The following is a 21661-nucleotide window of genomic DNA, read 5'->3' on the forward strand; positions in this document are numbered from 1 at the left end:
AATGCTTGTTTTGTCAAAAATATCTTACTAAAGGTATTTTATTAATGTAGAACATTTTTGAAGGTCAAAATATATCCACGTGCTTTTGCATTCTGTTCTGTTCTAACCTGAGATCAGATTGTGAATGTTTTCTGCACACCACGCTGAAGCTCCAAAGGGATGTGTGAAAACAAACAATCTGACAAATATGCAATCTCGAAATTGTAAGGACCGCGTTCGTCTAAATGGACTAGGAACGACAACAAAGTTGCGCGATTGTGTTTATAAATAGGGGGGTTGGTGTAATTCAAGATGCACGATAAAACGATTTACGATTCACGATGCGCGATACATGCATAAAGTATGCTGATTATTCCTAATAATTATCATAAAACTTAAATTATATAACATAATTCTAAAACAATGGCATAATCTTTTCTCGCTTTTGTTTACCACAGTAAATTTATGCAACAAAAAAGAAATGAGTAAGTAATGGAACTATGAATAATTACGACCGTAAAATTATGAAAAAACTAACTTACATAATCATAATGTTGATAATGGAAGCTATCTTGTGAACATAATGCACAAGAAATATTTTCTCTCGTAATCAAATATAGGAATTTCTTTCTTAAAGCAAATAAAAGAATATATATTGGCAAACAATATGTTTTGCAGACCGTAATGTACGAAGCAAAAAACTGGTGCTCTATTATGAGAAAGAATTTTCTTTCGGTAAACAATTCCCCTATTGATTCAAGTTATGAAAAAGAGAGAGAGTACCGAAGGTGAATGCACGTGGTTCTCACTTTCTTTTATTTTAATATAATTTGTATAATCTTACATAAATGATTTTTTCAAAAATAATTGAGTTTCAGCAAATGAAAGTTTGAAAATTGCCTAAATATTTATTCATAATTTGCATAATAACGCATGAACTAACATATTTTATGCACGGATCGCGAATCGTGCATCTTAAATTACACCAACCCTAAATAGGGCGCCGTATCAGTTTTTACTTTTCCGGCGCACAACAAGATTCTTGTTGTAGAATTTTCCACGGGAGGACTATTTTCCTCATGTATAATTTTCAAGCGCCTTTAGAGGTTTACCGTGTGCGTAAGAAAATCATGAACATCTGTTATCAGGTTACACTGACCTGACCTGTAATTACTTGTATTATATACCGTGAGATTGGGTAACTTGCATCAGTGGAGGCTAAGGAGGCTAAAAAATTTATTCTATTTTTATTGCTTCAACATGCTAACATGCATAGCCCTCAAATAAAAGACCTGGCTGGTCATTAAAATACAACTACGCAGCTCCGCTCGCAGCTCTACTCTACCATTTTTGTTTTGATTTAACTTTGTATTTTAATGACCAGCCAGGTCTTTCATTTGAGGGCTATGCATGTTAGCCTCCACTGATGCAAGTTACCCAATCTCACGGTATATTACACCTTTATCACACATGTAATTTGAGTTATCTTTTTAATGTTATATGTATGTTACAAATGTTATATACGTACACATGTTTTAGATAAAAACATTAATTTTGCCTTCAAGCAGAGCCCCCTGACAGAAAAATAGCTACTGTACAGAATCGCTTTATCATATCCTGCATTATATCTCCTGCATCACCTTGGGTATGATAACAAGAATTGATGAAAATAGCACCAAAAGGATCTTATTTTATAAATATTTGACTATTTTTTTCCCTTCTTTGTATTTTTTGATAACAATGATGTCACTTAAATCTTCTATCTCTAAAACAGCTCTCTTGGAGCACTTGTCAATCTATATCCACTTGCATCGTCAGCATCATGTTGAGCATGAAAAAATATTTTGTTGTAAATTGGTGTACACACCTCTTACTTTGTGATGATGTCATTATTTTCATAATTTACTAAGTGTCACTTTGTCAATTGGGGCTGATTTGAATAGTATATTTTGTATACAACATTTCCGTTGCATATATCTGAGGGCGCAAATGACACTATCGGGCGAATTTATATAATAATTTCATATGTTAGGAGCTTATGTTATAAATTATATGTTACAAGTACATTACAATTTTCCGGTCTGTGGTTTATATGATATGTAACCTGTGTTATGACCTGTAACCTGTGAACTGCGTTTCTGGCTTTCTAGATTAGTTGTGTTGAATGCTGAAAGCTTTAAAGGTTTTGTTTTTAGATTAAAGTGATATCGTTTTGCTTACTCATCAATTTTGATTCACAAGCTTTTTTTCACATTGTATTGACACGAATGTGGAGGAAGATTGGTCAAAAAGAGGAAGAGAAAAACATTTTTTTGCTTACATCAGCATAACATAACAATATAGGCAGACACTGTCTAAATATGAAATATGTGTCTGATATGAAACTAGAACACTATGTAAAAACAAAACCTTTAACTATAGTCAGGGAGCAGAATTCAATATCTCGAGTTAGAAGCGTTTTTGCTTAACCCTAAAAAAGAATGGGAAATGGAAACCTAGGTCTTAAAAAGTCTATCCTGGACGATTTTGAAAACGAGGCTGGAGTTTGCACTCCTCCGTGGTGATTTTTCGATTTTACCTGTTTTAGAAAAATGCTGACTGTCAGCAAAGTAAAGGTTTTTAGAATTTAATTTTTTTTGAAAATTGCTACCAATAGAATTTCCTTTTAGCAAAAAATTCAAAATTTTTGAAAAAAATATTTTTTGCACTCCTTCTTGGAGGTTTTTTGCAAAAATCAGCGTTTTTACAAAAATATACTGCTAAAACAAGTCTGCTGGCAACTGAAATCCGGTTCAAATGACCCCTTTAATGGTTTTGACGGAAGAACTATATCTTACCACGACAAAAAAACCGAAAACTGCTGTCAAAAAACAATTATTTGGCTTTTTGCTCTCCTTCTTTGGTGTTTTTTGACAAAAATCGATTTTAGCCGTTTTTAACTAAAATTCGACTTTTACAAACTATTCCCTTAATTTTGGAAACTGAATGCCTTCGTATCTCTAAAAGTTATTCTCCATTATGTAAAATGATGAAAAAAATCAAAAGTTGATCTCCTCCGTTGATGCTTTTTGACCAAAAAGTTATGTTTTTGAACGAATTTCTGCCTAATGGTCCAGGGGAATTTCAGGCTTAATTTAGGGAACCCAAAATTTGCGTACACGTGGAATTTTTTGATTGAAATGTGTTCATTAGGTCCTTAGGAGTGAAAAACCATCGAGTGACACTTTTCACACCTTGGTCATTTTCCATAATGGTGGAAATTTCAAAATGGCGGATTTTTTTTGAAATTTTGATGTCTCTGAACATGGACATATTATATACCGTTGGAAAGGGTTTTTCATGCTGAACAACTTTTTTGCTTACAAAAAAGGCATAAAATGTACTCAATGTGAGTAAAAGGGGACAGAAGGTGTTAAAATGATGTCATCATCACCACCAAAAATTTGACATTTGCTTCAAATTATTGAAAAGGATTTTTCATTACTCACGAAAAAGTCTGAAAATCTAATAAGTAATGTGCAATGTACGAGTAAAAAGTGATAGAAGGTATCAAAATAACGTCATCACTGTCCAAAGCATTGACATTTGCTCCATTATATTGATGAATGCTATATACCATTGAAAAGTATTTTCATGCTGATGTTGGTGCACCATAAAAAAGCACTGATTCGACTGTAGCACGAAAAAGGTTGTGTTTAATCTTGCCATGAAGGTTTGATTCAGTAGTAATTACTTAAAAATCATTTTGAGATTCTCACATTAACATGCCAGTGGAGGCTTTGGGGAGGCTTTGTGACTGCCAAGGCAGTTGAATTCTTCTACATTTTACATTACAAGAGTATATCCATGTATTCGATCTTTTTTGAGCTAACATGTAGAACTATGACAGGAGAAACTTTGATAGTGTGGAAGAGTTTTTCTGCATCTTCGGAATTGCCCAGATTGTATCTGTAAAGTAGTACCTGCTTCTTGATCTTTGGGGAATAACACAGTGGCATATCCACGGGGGGATGGGCAATTCTCCCAAAAAAAATAAAAATTGACCAAAAAGGTCAAAGTTTTCCCAATAGAATGTGAAGGGGTCTGTAGTTTTTGTAACATTTTTCTGGCTACATCTGACCTTTTTAAGGCATCCTTTAAGCTGCTTGACATTTCTTAGAAATTTTTTTTTACGTTTTTTACACTTTTTATGACCTTATTCTCACTAACTTTGAGATTTCCAATGCCATTTGTTAAGCTATTTGAACTTGCTTACAGCAAAAATTTACGCCTGCGGCGCATAAATTTCCTCTAAAAAAGGTGAAAATTTTTCCAATCTCGCCCCCCGAAACGAAAACTCGTGGCTACGCCTCTATTACACCGTATGTTTATGGCGGTTGAGTGAAGTCTTCAATATATAGTCTAGCGACAGTTTAATAGAAAAGGTGCCAGTGCACTTTTATCGAAGGCATCTGTATCATTTAAAGGCGATTTAACGATGGTATTTGTTCTGTAATTGAATTGATGATTGGATTACAAAGAATCGGAATCCCAAGTCTGAAATATAGGCTTGCGTTATGATATAGTTGAGATCTTCAAACTTTTGAATCACTATGACAACAAATCATGTGTTTCTAAAAAATTTAACCAACAAATACATAAGACCTGAGAACACAGCTCTGAACTGGTAAAAGTTTTCGAAAGTTATGGTGATCGTGGACCCTATAGCAACTCTCTTTACTATCGATGCATCAAACAGTGGAATAGTCTGTCTGAAAAAGTAGTTAAATCATCAATCATCCAAGATATAAGAGTTTAAAGAAGATCTTGGAAAGAGGAAATGTTTGGGTATGATTGAAAATGTCACTATTGTTGCATATCTGTAATATCTGTATCTTGTAATAAAACAAACCAATGTGTGAGTGATTTATAGATGCCCATGTGCTTGCTTCGGAATCTGTAAAGCTTTACTATTACTTAGTTGGGCCCCCAGCGGTTTGTGTTAATGCGTGAAAATCCATTTTTTTATTGCGTGAATGCGTGAATCTGCCCTGTTTTTTGCGTGAACGCGTGAATTTTTCCTTCTCACCAAAATTTGTGCAAATTTCCCCTATCTTTGACAATTTCCCTGATTTTTTCCGAAAATTTCCCCGATTTCCCAAAAAATCGGGTTTGCATGAATTTGAGAAAAACTTGCGTGAATGCGTGTATTTTTGGTCCGCTGGGGGCCTCTTAGTTTGACCTGGTAATCAAACCTTTTAACCTAATCCATCGTCAAATAGGAGATCTACCTAAAGGGTTTAAGCGCCAGTTCTACAGACAGGATGTGATGTGATGTACCACAGATGCAAGGCATTGTAAAAACACACAAACGTATAACCCCAGAACTCATATCAATTGAAAAAAGTGGACTAAAAAACCATCTCGATGATAAAAAAAGAGATTTGCCATTCCCGTTAGCACTTAGCCCCTTCAAGCTCCCCACCTGCTAAGAAATTCTCAACGGTTTATTGATGCTACAGGGGTGTAAAAATAAAAATGACGATTATTTAGTTTTGCTTGATGACACAGATGGCTTCTTTGTAGCTGCCTGCTACGTAAGCGAACTAGATGAAGCAAATCTGTAATGAACTAGATTACCCTTGTGGGTCAAGCGAACAAAGAAAAGATGGTCTAGAGAGTTAAAACCATTGGAATCTCTTCCACTTTCAATCAGTTTTTCAGAGCATGACTTCTAGCCTTCGGCTTATATTTCATTGCTATTGCTTTATACTCTACATTACATCCTACATAACACATTACTCAGTAAAATTTCAGACTTTTTAGTATTAAGCGAAAAGAATGTTCAGCTCGAAAAATCCTTTTCCGGGGTGTCTACAGAATTGTTCTCATTAGTTGCAAGGTTTTAAGTTTTGTAGGGTCAAATTTTAGGCATTTTTCACGGTTTTCGGTTCATTTATTGAGTATCTTTAAGGTTTCTCGGGGCTCCATTTGATTTTGACTGGTAGTACAATACTCTTGAACGAGGTGTGTATAAAAGATTATTTCGTAGTATTCTCGAGATTACGAGAGAAACGAGAGAAGCAAGCACGCAATTTTTTTGGAAATATTGCTTGTATAGAAAGAGACTTCGGGAAAACACAAATCGAACCACAAGACAAAATGCTCTTTTTCAAGGTTTTCAAGGAATTCGTTTAGATCATGTACACTTTTCAAGGTTGTTTGGTCTATTTTAAAGTTTCTTCATAAGCTTTTCAAGGTTTTCAAGGTCCTGTAGTCACTCTCTTTTCAATAATTTGAAGCAAATGTCAAATTTTTGGTGGTGATGATGACATCATTTTAACACCTTTTTTACTTTTACTCACATTGAGTACATTTTATGACTTTTTTGTAAGCAAAAAAGTTGTTCATCATGAAAAACTCTTTCCAACGGTATATAATATGTCCATGTTCAGAGACATCAAAATTTCAAAAAAATACAAAATCCGCCATTTTGAAATTTCCACCATTATGGAAAATGCCCAAGGTGTGAAAAGTGTCACTCGATGGTTTTTCACTCCTAAGGACCTAACGAACACATTTCAATCAAAAAATTTCATGTGTACGCAAATTTTGGGTTCCCTAAATTAAGCCTGAAATTCCCCTGGACCATTAGGCAGAAATTCGTTCAAAAACATAACTTTTTGGTCAAAAAGCATCAACAGAGGAGATCAATTTTTGATTTTTTTCATCATTTTACATAATGGAGAATAACTTTTAGAGAGACGAAGGCATTCAGTTTCCAAAATTAAGGGAATAGTTTGTAAAAGTCGAATTTTGGTTAAAAACGGCTAAAATCGATTTTTGTCAAAAAACACCAAAGAAGGAGAGCAAAAAGCCAAATAATTGTTTTTTGACAGCAGTTTTCGGTTTTTTGTCGTGGTAAGATATAGTTCTTCCGTCAAAACCATTAAAGGGGTCATTTGAACCGGATTTCAGTTGCCAGCAGACTTGTTTTAGCAGTATATTTTTGTAAAAACGCTGATTTTTGCAAAAAGCCTCCAAGAAGGAGTGCAAAAAATGTTTTTTTCAAAAATTTTGAATTTTTTGCTAAAAGGCAATTCTATTGGTAGCAATTTTCAAAAAAAATTGAGTTCTAAAAACCTTTACTTTGCTGACAGTCAGCATTTTTCTAAAACAGGTAAAATCGAAAAAACACCACGGAGGAGTGCAAACTCCAGCCTCGTTTTCAAAATCGTCCAGGATAGACTTTTTAAGACCTAGGTTTCCATAATCAGCATAAAATTTCCGTTCCAACGGTATATAACAACCCCATTCTTTTTTAGGGTTAAGCAAAAATGCCATTTTTGGATTCTGCTCCCCGACTACTAGGGCTCCAGTAGTAAAGCACTGTAAGCTTACATCATACTAAGCCTAGGTGGCTCTGGAGACCTGAAAACTAGTTTTCTGGCAAACGTACAGATCCCAGCCAGTACTTATCCCTCTAAATCGCTTCGGCACCAAGAAAGTATGCGAAATCAGAGCCTTTAGAAGTAATTTTTTTTCTCTAAGGATCTTATTTTTGTTAAAAATTGGTTTCTGACAGGGAGGGGCAACTGTTAAGGTCTACAGGTTTTTTCTATAAGTTTAAGCATATGCAGGCTCAGTTTTTGGGTACCTAAAGTAAACAAAAGCTCTATTGTTTTAAGAACAAATAAGAAAAGTAGAATGCTAAGCATAATGCAAGCCTTATTATAGGTGTCTATACATTTTCTTATAAAAAACGTATATAAGAGGAAGGGACTGTCATCTTAATTGTATATATGCAGGAATATTTAGTTACTACGAGAAGAAAATTCAGGAGGAGCTCTTTGATGTGATTGTGACTTTAAAAAAAATCTTCTGAACATTGACCTTCTTAGTGAGGCGAGTTATAAATCCTCTTCATTTTTTTTTTTTAAATATTTTGTCACCCGGTGTAAATTTTTTTTACAGAAATTGCTTTGGTATATATAATTGTAAAATCAAAATAAACAGACTTTGAAATTTTGTCTTTTAGGGACTCAAACATATGTCCAATCGACCATGAAGTTATTGAGCTAGACGGCACTTATCCAGATAGAGCAAAACAACGAGATATTTTTATGCTGGCATGCTTTTGCCCAAATGCAAAGTTTGGATGTGGCTGGCAAGGATCCGTCAGACTGTTAGAGGTATTTTCTTACTTAAAATTTTCTTTTACTATAAGGTTTTTATGCTTTGTTATGAGACTCTGATTAAAAAAAATCGAATTTTCTTGAAAAGCATGTTACACAATCCCAACACAAATGCACCTTTATAAATTTTGAAATGTAATTTGATACCCAATGAATACTAAAACAGGCTCTGTAAAATATACAAAACTCAAAAAGAAGTATTACATTGTCTTCATATGTTTAAGACAGTTTAATACTTTTAGGTAAAAAAGAATCTTTCAATTTTAATTAAGCCACGTGAAGCTATATCGTAATAATATGGCGAGCTTTCCAAAAGTACCAAATTTAACTTTTTTGTGGATTATAATAGCAAAATATTTGATTTCTGATCTTAAAAGTTAACATTTTCCGCCTAAAATATTATTTGCTGCTAACTTGCGCCACGGCTGAATTGGCAACTCTGGTCAGAATCAATAGTTTTATTAAAAAGGCCCTAACTTAATTCATTCTGCTAATGAATCATGAATCTTTCGGTAATTTTGCCAAATTAAATCTAAATGTAGATAGGGAATGATTACTTTTGCATTATGCTCGATGGGAGCTTTCCCCTCTTGAGTAATTGTTATATATCTAGAATGTACTGAAAAAAGATTGTTAATATCAAAACAACCCGGTTCGTTTTTAAAAGGTTCGTCCTATTGCCGCGGGTAAAAATGAAGGCTTATCGTATAAATTTAAGATATTTAAATAGATATCGATGCCAACCAAATATCTTTTAATATGTTGCTCGTTGCATATTCTTGCTAGGGAGGGGGTTTATCTAAAGAATCCTGTATTGCTAAAAATAGACAAAAAGAACGACAAATTTCATAAAAAACGACATATTTCGCCGTCCACAACCCCGACCGAAAGTGACTGTACCACCCTTGCGATTCATTCCCCTTCGTTTATCACGGGAATTAACTACATGTGGTCTAAAAGAACGACAAATTACGCATGCGTGTTACAATGCAGGATCCTTTAGAGGAACAGACTGTAGGCTACAAATTAAAAAAACTTGAAATGAATTTTCAGCTAAAAACTATACTAGTAAAACTCTCACATGTAACAATGGAATTATAATTAGAAAAGGAACTCCTTCAAACTTCCCCTTTTATTTTTTGAGTAGACTGGGTAAATTGAAACTGACTCTAAATTCAATTTAATAATTTGCCATTAAACTATTTTTATCCTTCCTCCTTGAAAAAACATAGAAAAGATTATACAGAATTACTAAATCTTTCACAGCTTAAAAAATAGTGCGAACGAGGTCAAAATCCGTGCCCCTTTGTGGTTATTAGGTGATGAGTAACTTATAGCGTCATTAATAAAATTCATGTTTTTGTTTATAAGAACATTTTTATAGATCTGCTGATTGTCAAAAATGATTGCAATTACTATTTCAAGCAAATATGGGGCTAGATTCCTAAAAAATACGCGCTTGACATAAAATCTGTACCGATAAAGATGAGAAAATTTGCCGAGTTCCAAAAGCAATCAAAAGGTTTTTACACAGAAATTAATCATTATCATGTTCACATAACATGTGCATTTTAATCACGTGCCACTTATCTGATAAAGACGTTATCGCATTCTTCATTGCAACTCATCCACTTTTGAAGTTCATTGTACCGAGTGATGGTAAAACACTGTAATTCAAAGCTCATCAAATTATATTCAAAATAATATTTATTTGATCTAGTAGACGAAACCTAAAAATCCATTAGAATACGACATTCATTGAAATATCCACAGTCGACAAATACCCAAGAATTGACTTGATACAGTATAGCAAAATACCCTTGGATTTCTGTCAGACGTCACGACAGAAACTCTATATCAACCATTCTTACACTGGCCCTTTTTACATAACTGTCTTAAAACCCCTATAAAAATAAGGGCTACAAACAGCACAAAAACTTGCTACTGTGAGAATTAACTGAGTCTCTATTGTGCTAAATCGTATGGCGAGTATAGTGTCACGCCTACAATCAACTCCTAGTTTTTTAAACTGCCAAAACGAGTAGTAATCAATATTAATCAAGCTAACTTTTGTAGAATGCAAAGTCTTGGGATATGAATGCCACTGTTGATTCCTTCTCTCAACAATCCCTAAAGAAATCAATGAGAGCAGATTTTCCAGGATTCTAATATTTAGTTCGAATCAGCTAGAACCAACTGTGTATCTTTTTGTGAATGAAAAATGGAAAATGTTTTGATATTAGTTTCACTGCTGCTACTTTTGTGGAGGAATTTGTAAATGGGCTTCTTCGTACCTATTTAGAAATGCTTACATTAATTCGGAACCAATTTTGTCCAATCTGGCCCTCCTTTTGGTTTGTTCTGTCATCTTTGTGAGTTTGCGAGGAGAGGTGAAAATGATCGATAAAGACTCAGCAAATCGGATCACAGATGATCTTCTCATGGGAAATAAATCCTTCAATTTGATAAAGACTTGGTCCCATTTTACCAGATCGTTACCAAAATGTAGCTGAAATTTCCATACATGCTATCTATTGCGTAATCTTTTTGAAAATGAGAACCCCTGCAAAAATATAAGGCGCGTATTCATTATTCTTTGATGATGGAATATAATTTAATCGAGCTCATCCGCGGAATTTGCTGTTAACTTTCCTGCGAAAAAAAAATAATATATGCATTACGATCAATGGTATTTACCCTTAATTTGAATCCAAGAGTTTTTGAACTTTAAAAGATTACATCATGGATCCCATACATTGAGAACTCTGATGATGAATCCCATGTGTGAGGAGGAATGAGGAGAAAAAGGAGAAAAAGAGAAGTTAAATGCGGGGTAAGTTAAGTGGTTTACAAATACTGTTTGAATTCTTATGTGAAAGCGTAAAAAGCATAGCAGATTCAAAGTGTGAACAAATATGTTCTTATTTACGAGGCTGTTAATTTGTGTGGTCGAGAAAGGGAACCAGTCACAATAACAGAAATATGATCTCCTTGGAGAAGTTTCAAATTTTCAAATAATCTTCTATCTTAGCACGCGTACTATTTACTTCAATATTTGAAAAATTAAAGTCTATAGTCGTTTGGGAGAACACGACAATCTATTAAATAACAAATTACTCCAGACAGTAAAGTGGTATAAGATAACTTATCTTGTACCCAGGTAACAGCTGTGTTGTACAATTTAAAAAAAATCTGCTGGAGTATTTAGTTATTCAAAAGACCGTCGCATTCTCCCAAACGACTAATCGCTCTAAGTGTGATATAATATATCATTTAGATGTCACTGCTTACGATTGCTCGTTAATAATACATGGCCTCTAAAATCCCTTTTCTAGCTAAATACAACGATAAAGTTTTATATATTACTATTTTGAAATTGGGGGAGTTATGTATTATTACTTCAACCATCTTTTTGCGAAGAACCTTAGTATATTTTAATATGTTCTTGTCTCACAAACATTTGTTTGTTATATATAGTCATTAAAAGTGTTTCCATCTTTTAGGGAGTCGACGTCGACGATTAAACAATGTGTGATGCTACGGCGGTAAACTTAAAGTTGTTGGAAACTTGGTGTCACCATAGCAACTGAAAACAATCAGATAATTTGTAAACGAATGAAATCAATTTTAAGCAAAGCGAAAGTTGGACCACGATTGGTTATTCAAGATTCAACTATCAAGAAAGGAATTTTAAATCATTCCCCTATGGAAAATAGAGCTTAATTTCGAAAAGAGTCATCTACTTGACATTGGGTAAACAGCCCCTTGTCTGGGGCACCCAAGGGTCACCCTTTAGTGAAGTTGTGCTTCGAAACATACAATTCTCAACTTTGATCTTTCAGACTTTTTTACCGTTGTTCTTAATCCAGAGCGCTGGATTTTATTTTTCCGGTTGTTGGTTGGTTGTACTGGATATAGTGTTATCACTGGTTCTTAGTAGTATGAAAACTTGTTCTATCGAATGAAGTATTTTGTTCATTTGATCCAATGGGAATTTTGGGCAAGAAAAGGAGTTATGAAGTTTACGAATTTTGCAAAGAATCCATATTTTGTACGGGGTCCAGCTTCTGCACTTCACCAAGTGATACAGACAACTTATTGTTAACTTATTTTATATTGGCCGAAACGGCAGCCAGCTCTAACATCCCGACGAACGACATTGGCGGACACTCGCCCGCACCGTCCCTTCCTGCTTCACAATCTGTTTTTGATTGTACACCGAACTGTGCGCTGATTTGGATAATTCTGGCGTTTAAAGCTTTTTTTTGTTTCCATTGCCATTATTCTCTTAAGTCACAACTTACGGTCTCCCAAATCCTTTGGTGAGAATGGTGAATGAAATGTTTTGCTCCTATCTCCAGTGGCAAACATTTCGAAAACTATCCTGCATCATTGCACTGGTCTACTAAAATTCATATTCTCATCCAAATTCGTCTTTTTGAATTCATCAAAGTTGCTATATGGTGAGTTGGGTCAGCTTCAACCATCATATAACTTGAAAGGAAATATTTCTAACAAAATCAAATGTTGACTTCAATCTTATTTCAGTATAATTGTCTTATATTGGTTTTCGGCTTCCAAAGGGCACTTTCTGATTTCACGTTTTGTTTTGATAGACAGCCTTTTTTGCGAATACTTACTTTAATGGGATAAATTTCGCAGATTTTGCGGATTTGGGTGTCATCCGCGAAATCCCAATGAAAAATTTGGAAAGGTCTTATCCGCGAAATTTTTTTGAACACTACTCAAATAATGACAGATGATTTCTTTTAAATGTTAACTTGCATAAAAAAGCGCTAATAATGTGTATTTTGACAACTAGCAAAATCATGAAAATATTGACTCCTAATAATGCCATCCGCGAAATTAAGCCCCGCGAAAATTAATCCCATTAATATAGCTGGATGTAGCCCCACGAACGAAAATTAAAAAAAAGTGACGATTTAAAGGTGTCACAAACAGCACGAAAAGTCCAAAAGTTTGTCGATTCTCATAAAAAAGACATTTTCTACAAAATTGAGTCTGGTCACACTCTTCTGATTTCCCTTCTTATATATGATTTTTTTTTACTTTTAAGTGTTATAAACTCGTCGTTAAAGCAGCAAAAAGTAGTTAAAAAGTTGCTTAAAGGTGAAGTACGCACTCCAGATTGATCCAGAAGTTCCGAAAATTGTGAAGAAACGTCCAAAAATGAACAATTATTTAAACTGACGTTATTTTTGGCCTTCTTCTTACCTTTTCTTTTCTTTTCATTCACGAAAGACAGTTCACCACTTCAAATGGGATCGAGCCGAACGAACAAATGTAACCTCGAAGAAACGTTTGTAGTCTCTTCTTTATGGGTACAGAAAGTAAATCTTCAATCCAGAAGAAAGCTTAACAACAAATACTTTATATATTTACTTCTACTGCTCTCGGTTGACATCGAAACCAATCCTGGACCATCGCCATGTCAAATTTGTTTCAAGACAGTCCGTCGCAACCAGAAAAGATTCTAATGCACCTCCTGGGTTGATATAACTCACGTTTATTACACGAAAATCGACCGAAAACTGTTAGTAGTCTAGAGATGAAACTCACTGGGTTTGTCCAACTTGCATCCATACAGAGCTTCCATTTCCCGACATCTCAGACCAAGATTTACTCGACCTTCAACTCGATCGTCCAGTCGAACAACGGAAGTTCATCCAAACAACGGACCAGATAATCTTCAACCAAAATCGTAAGCATACGTCCATTGCAAATTTGAACACTCAATCTATCATGTCAACCTTCTCACAGTTTGAATGTTATAAGTTTAATATTATCGCTGTTAGTGTTACCGAAACATGGATTACGAACACAAAACAAGAAAAAGTCGTAAAGATAGACAATTATCTTTTCATACCGAAAAATCGACTGAACGTAAAGGGAGTTGGAGTAGCTTTTTACATCCGAGAAGAGCTTACCTATAAAAAGGAGACTCGGCATTGAGAGATACAACATGAAAAGTAAAAGGTAAAAATAAAAACTCTATCACATTTCCAGCACCATCCCGAACGAGCGTAAATGTCATCCCAGCGAAATAAGTGATCACGCTGGATCACGACCTCACTTATACTATTATGAACATTCGAAAACAAAGGTTCGAGCCATGGCACAAGATCATCCGAAACGAAAAGAATTTCTCACTTCGAGATTATGTGAGGATTTTTCTCAGCTCCCTTTGAACATTATTTACAGTTTTTATGATCCCGATGCTCAAGTCGATAAACGCTTTAACACGCTAATTACTAACTGCTTATCCAGACACGCTCCAGAGAAACGAGTTAAGCTTACACGTCCCCTGCTCCGTGGATGCAAGATCCTGATATTGTCCGATCTAGAAACTATTTAGAAGACCTTCGAAAAAAGAAAAGTCGCCGAATCAGATGATGGATACCGAAAGGTCAGAAACAGTCACAAAAATAATGTTATTATCGCTCAGCCGGTCAGCGACTACATCACATCGCCCCTCGTTCACATCATTAACAACTCAATTAAAACCGGTATCTTCCCGGACAAGTGTCTGCCCTATCCTGAAGGTGAGAAATCCTGCGGTTTCAAAGGACTTTCGACCTGTTTCTATTCTACATTTACTACCAAAGGATTTAAAAAAAATCATTCTCATGCAGATCCTTGATCACATCGAGTCAGGAAGTCATCGAAACCCCGTCAAATTCAAATATCGGAGAATGTTATATCCTTGGAAAGGGATCTCACGGAACTATCGAGATGGTACACCAATAATGGTCTAATATTCAAGGACGACGAACTTCAAATGATAGTATTTCACAAACCAAGACCCCTCCCTACTGACCGATCCTACCTTGTTCGATCAAAAAATGGTCACTCTATTAAACAGGAGTTAACGGTAAGTCTTTTGGGGGACATGATCGACCAAAACCTTACATGGATAGATCAAATTAATCACGTAACAAAATTTGCTCAGTCTTATCTTCAAGTGTTGAAGCAATTTCAACGATTTACACCTTTCAACGTCAGGAAAACGCTGGCAGAGTCGCTAGTCCTGTCTAAAGTGAACTACTGAAATACTGTATACTCTTGGACACAGTACACGAAGAAAAAGTTACAGCGAATTCAAAATTGTGCTGCCGTCCGAAGGACGAGTGCAAATTACGGTATTTTCTCCTTTGTTACGAGTGATTAATCGTTAATTGCACGACAAAACATACGATTCCGAGGTAATCGACAGTAAATAGTTTTGAAAAAGAATCTTTTTCTAACTTTTATATTTTTGTAAACATTCGAAAACCTCCTTTTTTTCTTTTGTTTAAAAAGAAAACATTGCAGTGTAATTTTTCTTTGTTTTCAATTAAAAGAAGCTATTGTAATGTAAAATTTCTTTGTTTTTTATTATATAGTAAAAAAAAGTCTCTGACTTGGGAGAGAAAAGAATAAGGGAACAAAAGTGTCCCCCCGCCGAAGAGTGCAAAAAGTGGTAATAGTGCAATTAACGATTAATCGCACTCCTCTAAACCAATCAGATTCGAGTAATTTTGCACGGCTGACGATTACTATTGAAAATGGTGAAAATGGTTCCTTTCAGGAACAAATTGTAATGGTGTTTTAATGACCTTCCCAGACCTCTGAGGGAGGAAAAATCTGTAAAGATCTTTTATAAGAATTTGAAAAAATATTTCTTAGATACATAGATCATTAGCAGCAACTTTAGCTTAAATTTATTCACCTGACCAACATAATCTTTTCTCGCGAGTGTATTCAAGTTCTCTAATTTTCAATCACCTTTCACAGGAAAAAATGTTAAAAACCCAGGCCTGGGAACAGGGCATTTTCGGGGTGGGAAATGCCTGTTTTCGGGGGTGGGATTTGGGTTTGGAACATGAAACATGCCAAAGGCATTTCGCACCCCGAATTTTTTTAATTTGGAGTCGAAATTGCCCTGTTCCCAGGTCAAGGATATTAAAATTTCGGGGCCGAAAATGGCCTGTTTCCAGGCCTGTGTTTTCAACATTTCGGGGCTGAGTTTGGCCTGTTCCCAAGGGCTAGATTTTTAAACTTTCGGGGTCGAAAATTGCTAGTTTTCAGGTCGGTGTTTTTAGTAGACAAAAATCACGGGTTGTGGAGCTGGTCATTTTCGGCCCCGAAATTAAAAAAAATCCGGGGTGGAAAATGCTTCATATTCCAAAGCCAAATCCCACCCCCGAAAATGGGCATTTCCCAACCCGAAAATGCCCTGTTCCCAGACCTGTACATGTTCCATTGCTAGTTTTCAGGTCAGAGTTTTCAGTAGCCAAAAATCACGGGTTGTGGAACTGTTCATTTTCTGCCCCAAAATTAAAAAATCCCACCCCGAAAATGCCCTGTTCCGAGACCTGTACATTTTCCAAAGCCAAATCCCATCCCCGAAAAAAGGCATTTCCTACCCCGAAAATGCCCTGTTCTCAGACCTGTACACGTTCCATTTTCCCCAGCCCCGAAAAAAGGCATTTTCCACCCCAAAAATGTACTGTTCCCAGACCTGTACATGTTCCTTTTTCCAAAGCCAAATCCCACCCCCTCAACATGGTCAAAATTACGTCAAGTTTCTCATCGGAAGCACATGAAAAAACGGATTTGACCTTTATCTTTTGGGGATAATTGCTTTTTTCCTTGGAAACAAGAACTATTTTATATATATTAAAATATTTTATACACTTTTGTATGCAAATAAAAATTTAAAGATAAAAATAGATATTTTAAAGATAAATATCTGAAATTGTTTATCTGATATTATTTAAAATCAATGAAATATTAACAAAAGCTTGATATAAAGATATAATAAATATCTGTATATATTCTGGGCAACTTCAAGAGTTCTTTAGCTAGTGATTTCAATTTCATGTCGATCCTGAAATATATCCAGAAAGATTTGAAAATGTGTTTAACGTGGCAATACTTTTACTACTAGTAGTCCCTACCCTACCCCAACAGGGGTATCAAATTAAAAAACAAATACAAAAAGCGAATAAATTACTAGCTTTCAGTTTTTACACTATGTTTGTTGCATTAAGCAGAATACTAATTAAAAAGACGTAACATGATAAAAAAAATCTGCCAGTGAAAATATAGAAAAACGTTTTTGGTTTTCGTGGGTTGTAATATAAATACAAACATGGGAAATCCATCCATCCAACAATGAAAGCAATAATAAAACAAAATTTTAAGAGGTTCTATCTTCGTAAAGAGTTACTTTGCGATAATGAAAACATCGTCTAGGTCTTTAACAGGCACACTATACACCAATACCATTTTGTGTTTAATTAATTGTCGACCTACATCTTCAGCCATTGCCTCCACGGTCATAACATTTTGTGTTTTGATTTTTAGTTGTTTGAAAGACGAGACTTCATTGAAGATTGCACGCTTGTTCAGTTCTGTTTTATCTGTAAACAATCTCGTCACTTCTCTCAGGTCATTGCTTGTGAGATCTAAAAGAAATGAAGTCATGTTATTTATCAATATTGAAGTCTTGATTGAGACTAAAATTTTACACACAGTGCCTATTCATTACCAACATTTATACCAGAAAAGTTTTTTGGAAAACTACAAAAATACATTTTACCCATTTTTAAACTTGAAAATTTTTTGACAGGGTAGGAAATTTAGGCAAACTTAAACTTTGCCGGCTTGACTCTTAAAATTTGAGTTTTTAAAAAGAAACACATGCACCTACCTGATAACTTTTTGATGGGTCTCGGTGATCTTGGCGAGTGAGAGTGCTGAACTAAAAGAAATATAGGAATGATTAAATTTAAAAAAACCATCAATTTCAAGGGATTCTGGAAAGAACTTCCCTGACTTTTGAGGAATTTTACAAAAACTCATTGACTTTCCAGGTTTTCACTGACCACGGGGAACCCCGTTTTAGCAGAAAAAATTTTTAATGCTTAATTGAACCCATGAAAATTTGCTATCAACATAAAAAAATTGACAAGAATTTAGCTTACTGTTGGCACCACTGTTGTTGAGGGACTGTGTTTGTGATTCAAGAGACTGTGTTTGCGATTCGAACTGACTTGACTCTTCCTGTGTAGCACATGCAGCCTAAAAGAAAATTTGAATGTGTAATAAACTATCAGTCCAAAAAAATTCATACCTTTTTCACAGGTCAGGTCTGGTCAAGTTAGCTGGCTGGTTTCGGTTTTACGGGCCAAAAAATAAGATATAACTGTCACATACCTTTACCTTTTTGATGGGACTGCCAAAATGAAACGGAGTCTCCTCAGTATCCTCTTGCGAATCTTCAGTTATTTGGGGGGTGGAACGGAGATGCTTCCTCTGAAATATATATAATAAAATACTTTGATCAGATTGATTTTGGTGATATAAAATTTCCCTATTCATGGTGGCCAGCACTTCCTTCTTTTAACAAATTCAAGGGTTTCAAGGGTCAGTTTTTACCAATTTTCAAGGGTTTCAAGGGTTTTTAGGGTTTTGAATTCGATCTTTGCTAGATTTCAAGGATTTTAAGGAAATCTGTTGACAATAGGAGAAAAGTTAATTGTTGAATCTCCTGAAAAAGCATAAAATACCCCTAAAACTTGAGAAAAAAACTATTTAATTTAAGAATTGAAGCCCTTAGATCAAGCTATTACCAAATAAATGAATTTATTTACCTTTTCTAAATTCTTTGCTGATGTTGGTCTGGTTTTTGGAGATTTTGTTCTTATAGGAGATATTGGTCCATTTTTCGGAGATCCCTTTCTTATTGGCGTTTTTGGTTTCTTTGGTGTTGTAATTTTATGAATTTTGGATGTTGATAAGCTTTCCTAAGAAAAATGAGAATAGCTGACTGTATTGAGGCTCTTTGTAAAGTGATTTCACTAGAATATACATCAATATACATTTGAGGCCGAGTAGCTTGGTCGTTAGGGCATTCGCCTTACAATCCAAGGGTTGTGGGTTCGATCGCCGGTCACAGGCAACTCAGCGAATGAGTAGCTAAGATTGGGTAATCTGATCTAAGCGGTAAGTAACTGGGAGCAGAGAGTAGGTGTGGCACTCCACCTGAGCATTCGATCACCCAGGTCTAGCGCAAATAGAAAAGGGGATAGACTCCCTCACTTCCGGCTCCGCCGACAGCCACCAGATGAATATACTTACTTACTTATACATCAGTTACACAGGGGAAATAAAAACGACACTGTATGAATTCTGTAAAATGAAAAATGAATTCTGTAAAATGAAAACAGTATCTAACCTTGGTAAAGTCAATGCTTCTTTTCCTTGATTCTCGTCGTCGCTGGGTCATCCTATTCTTGACCATAGTTCTAATGTCATCCAAGTCCATTTGCCCGAAGAGGCTTTTTGATTTTAGGTCCGTCACAATGTCTTCCAATTTCATGATGTTTGATAACTTGTCGCTTTCAAATGTCGGAAGATCTACCGCCTTGGGTGGCCAGACAGCATCAGTTGATTTCCTTATCGTTCTCAATCTGTTTAAACAAATTGAAAATATAAAATAAGACTTGTAGACCCTCAATCTCAAACCTCTCAAAAATTGAAGAGCCCTCACACTATTTCTTGGTGTGATTTACCCGTCTCAAAACCACAAACTAGGCCTGCTAGATTGATGATAACCTGTTAGAGGCTGCACAGGGTCTATCAAGCACAAAGAACTTAATAATATTTATTAGATTCCGAATTCTTACCTCAATTTGTGTCTTTGAGAGGCAAGTGCTCTCCCCGAAGGAGTCATTTGCCCTCCAGTCATTAACTGATTATTGCAAGGTGCGTTGAAATCACGTTCCAGAATCAGCATTTGTTTGATTGTAATCTCCATTTTCTCAAAGTAAAACACCCTCTGCGCACAACCAAGGAGAACATCAAACAACTCACCATCCAAACCAAGATCTACAAATGAATTCAAAGACTTCTAAAGTTTGAGTGTTTTAATCGACATGCTATACCTTGATTGAAAACCCACACAATTTTTCATGACAGTTCAGAATATTTTTAATTTTATTAAAGTTTAAGATAGAACTTTGAAACTTAATTAAAAAACATAAAAGTTACAATGCCCTCGACTCCCACTTAAAGGGATAATCAGATGGTTTTTTAGTCTCATTTTTAGAAAATTCAAAATCAAATATCTCAACTGAGGTTTTTCTCAGAACTATAGAATGTATCTCTAGGCTAAGTATCAAAATCCATCTGTTATCCCTTTGAAGTCCATCCCCGATGAACCCCAAATTCATGGATATACTGGATGCAGGAAAAGCTAATTCAAATTCTAGAATTGATATGAAAAGAAAGTTTTTGAGATAGGCATTTTCCAGGTTTCACTGACCACTGGGAACCCTCACAGGAAAAAATGTTGAAAACCCAGGCTTGGGTTTGAAAATGGAAACAACCACAGGTCTTTTCCCAGGCCTGGTTTTTTTTCGGGGCCGAAAATGACCAGTTCCCAATCCTAAACCAGTAAACAAAAAACACAGGTGTGTGGCTAGTAAGAAATGTAACTAAAAATACATGAATTCCACAAACCTTTCACTTTGTTTGACAACGACAAACCATATTTTCGTGATAAAAATTCGAATAGTTCATCTGTATCCATTTTACTCATGCACCGAGCAGTAGAAGAAGGCATGATTTTCTTGTTTTCTCGAGAAGTGATTTGATGGTCAACCAGCTAGCCGCAAGTTCCTTGCTCGCAGAAAAGAAAGAACTTTTTCAAAAATTTGGCGGATTTCTTCCATCCACGAGGTCTGCCATGCGCGTGCGCGCTGAATTAATTTTTGTGTCCTTGGTCATTTTGACGGTAGCAAATCATCAATTAGATTAAGGTTACAGTAAGTAGGTACGTGAGGCCAGTGCTAGATGTTTTTGATTTTCCATAATGGGGGAATACGATGTAAACAGAAGAGAAATTCACACTCAAACAAGGGTATCTTTTGACTATGGTGGAAAGAAGGGATAATCTGGCTGTGGGGGAACACACACTGGGGAACAGGGCATTTTCTGGGTAATGAAATGCCTATTTTCATCTTCGGGGATGGGATTCTCTATGCAGAGTTCCCAGCGGTCAGGGAAAACCTGGAAAAGGGGCTGTTTCTCAAAAGTCAGGGAATTTTTTTCCAGAATGCCTTGAATTTAATGGTTTTTAGCCAATCTTGGAATCTCCATTTTTCAAAGTTTTTCTTGTCGGATCCAACCATGGTGGGTCCTCCAAATAATCATGATAACCACTAAAATCAGCACACTTGACTATTGTAAAACTGACAGGGGTGTTTTTGAAGAGCGCGATAATTTTTTTTACTACAACATGAAAAATTTGCCGTTGTTTTAGTCAGGGAAAAAAGATCTATTTTCATCTTGAGTCAGGGAAAAACTACCCTTTTTCAACACTTTTGTCAGGGCAGGGAAAAAGGGTGGATTTTTTACCCAAAGTCAGGGAAAATTATTCTGGGGAACTGCTGGGAACAAATTTTTTGACAACAAGGACAAATTTGATGACATTATTTTCG

General features: G+C 35.5%; 2 protein-coding genes across 3 annotated transcripts in view; one reads left to right on the forward strand and one right to left on the reverse strand.

Annotated features, from left to right (window-relative positions):
* LOC136801353 (TNF receptor-associated factor 3-like) overlaps positions 1-21661 on the forward strand; it is an 83399-nt gene that overhangs the window by 15540 nt on the left and 46198 nt on the right. The window contains exon 3 of the mRNA XM_067057992.1: positions 7997-8150. Within this exon, the coding sequence (XP_066914093.1) occupies positions 7997-8150 (154 nt within the window). The remainder of the gene's footprint in view (positions 1-7996; positions 8151-21661) is intronic.
* Positions 16653-20868, reverse strand: LOC136801355 (uncharacterized). 2 transcript variants are annotated; one of them, XM_067057996.1, is made up of 8 exons: positions 20682-20868; positions 19847-20048; positions 19396-19630; positions 18812-18964; positions 18381-18473; positions 18143-18239; positions 17869-17919; positions 16653-17623 (listed from the first exon to the last, which is right to left on the reverse strand). In XM_067057996.1, the coding sequence occupies exons 1-8, from the start codon at positions 20782-20784 to the stop codon at positions 17382-17384; spliced, it is 1176 nt and encodes a 391-aa protein (XP_066914097.1). In that variant the 5' UTR covers positions 20785-20868; the 3' UTR covers positions 16653-17381. The 2 variants fall into 2 exon arrangements, with proteins under 2 accessions (XP_066914097.1, XP_066914096.1); XM_067057995.1 differs by having other exon boundaries at positions 18375-18473; positions 20682-20867.

Source organism: Clytia hemisphaerica, unplaced genomic scaffold, assembly GCF_902728285.1.
Source record: "Clytia hemisphaerica strain Z4C2 unplaced genomic scaffold, Clytia hemisphaerica genome assembly, whole genome shotgun sequence".
Taxonomy (NCBI): Eukaryota; Metazoa; Cnidaria; class Hydrozoa; order Leptothecata; family Clytiidae; genus Clytia; species Clytia hemisphaerica.

Coding starts and splice junctions, on each gene's coding strand:
- LOC136801355 (XM_067057995.1), bottom strand. CDS start 20,784: ATGCCTTCTTCTACTGCTCGGTGCATGAGTAAAATGGATACAGATGAA. Junction 18,965..19,395: donor GAAGCATTGACTTTACCAAG/GTTAGATACTGT, acceptor CATTTTTCTTAG/GAAAGCTTATCAACATCCAA. Junction 17,920..18,142: donor CAACAACAGTGGTGCCAACA/GTAAGCTAAATT, acceptor TATTTCTTTTAG/TTCAGCACTCTCACTCGCCA.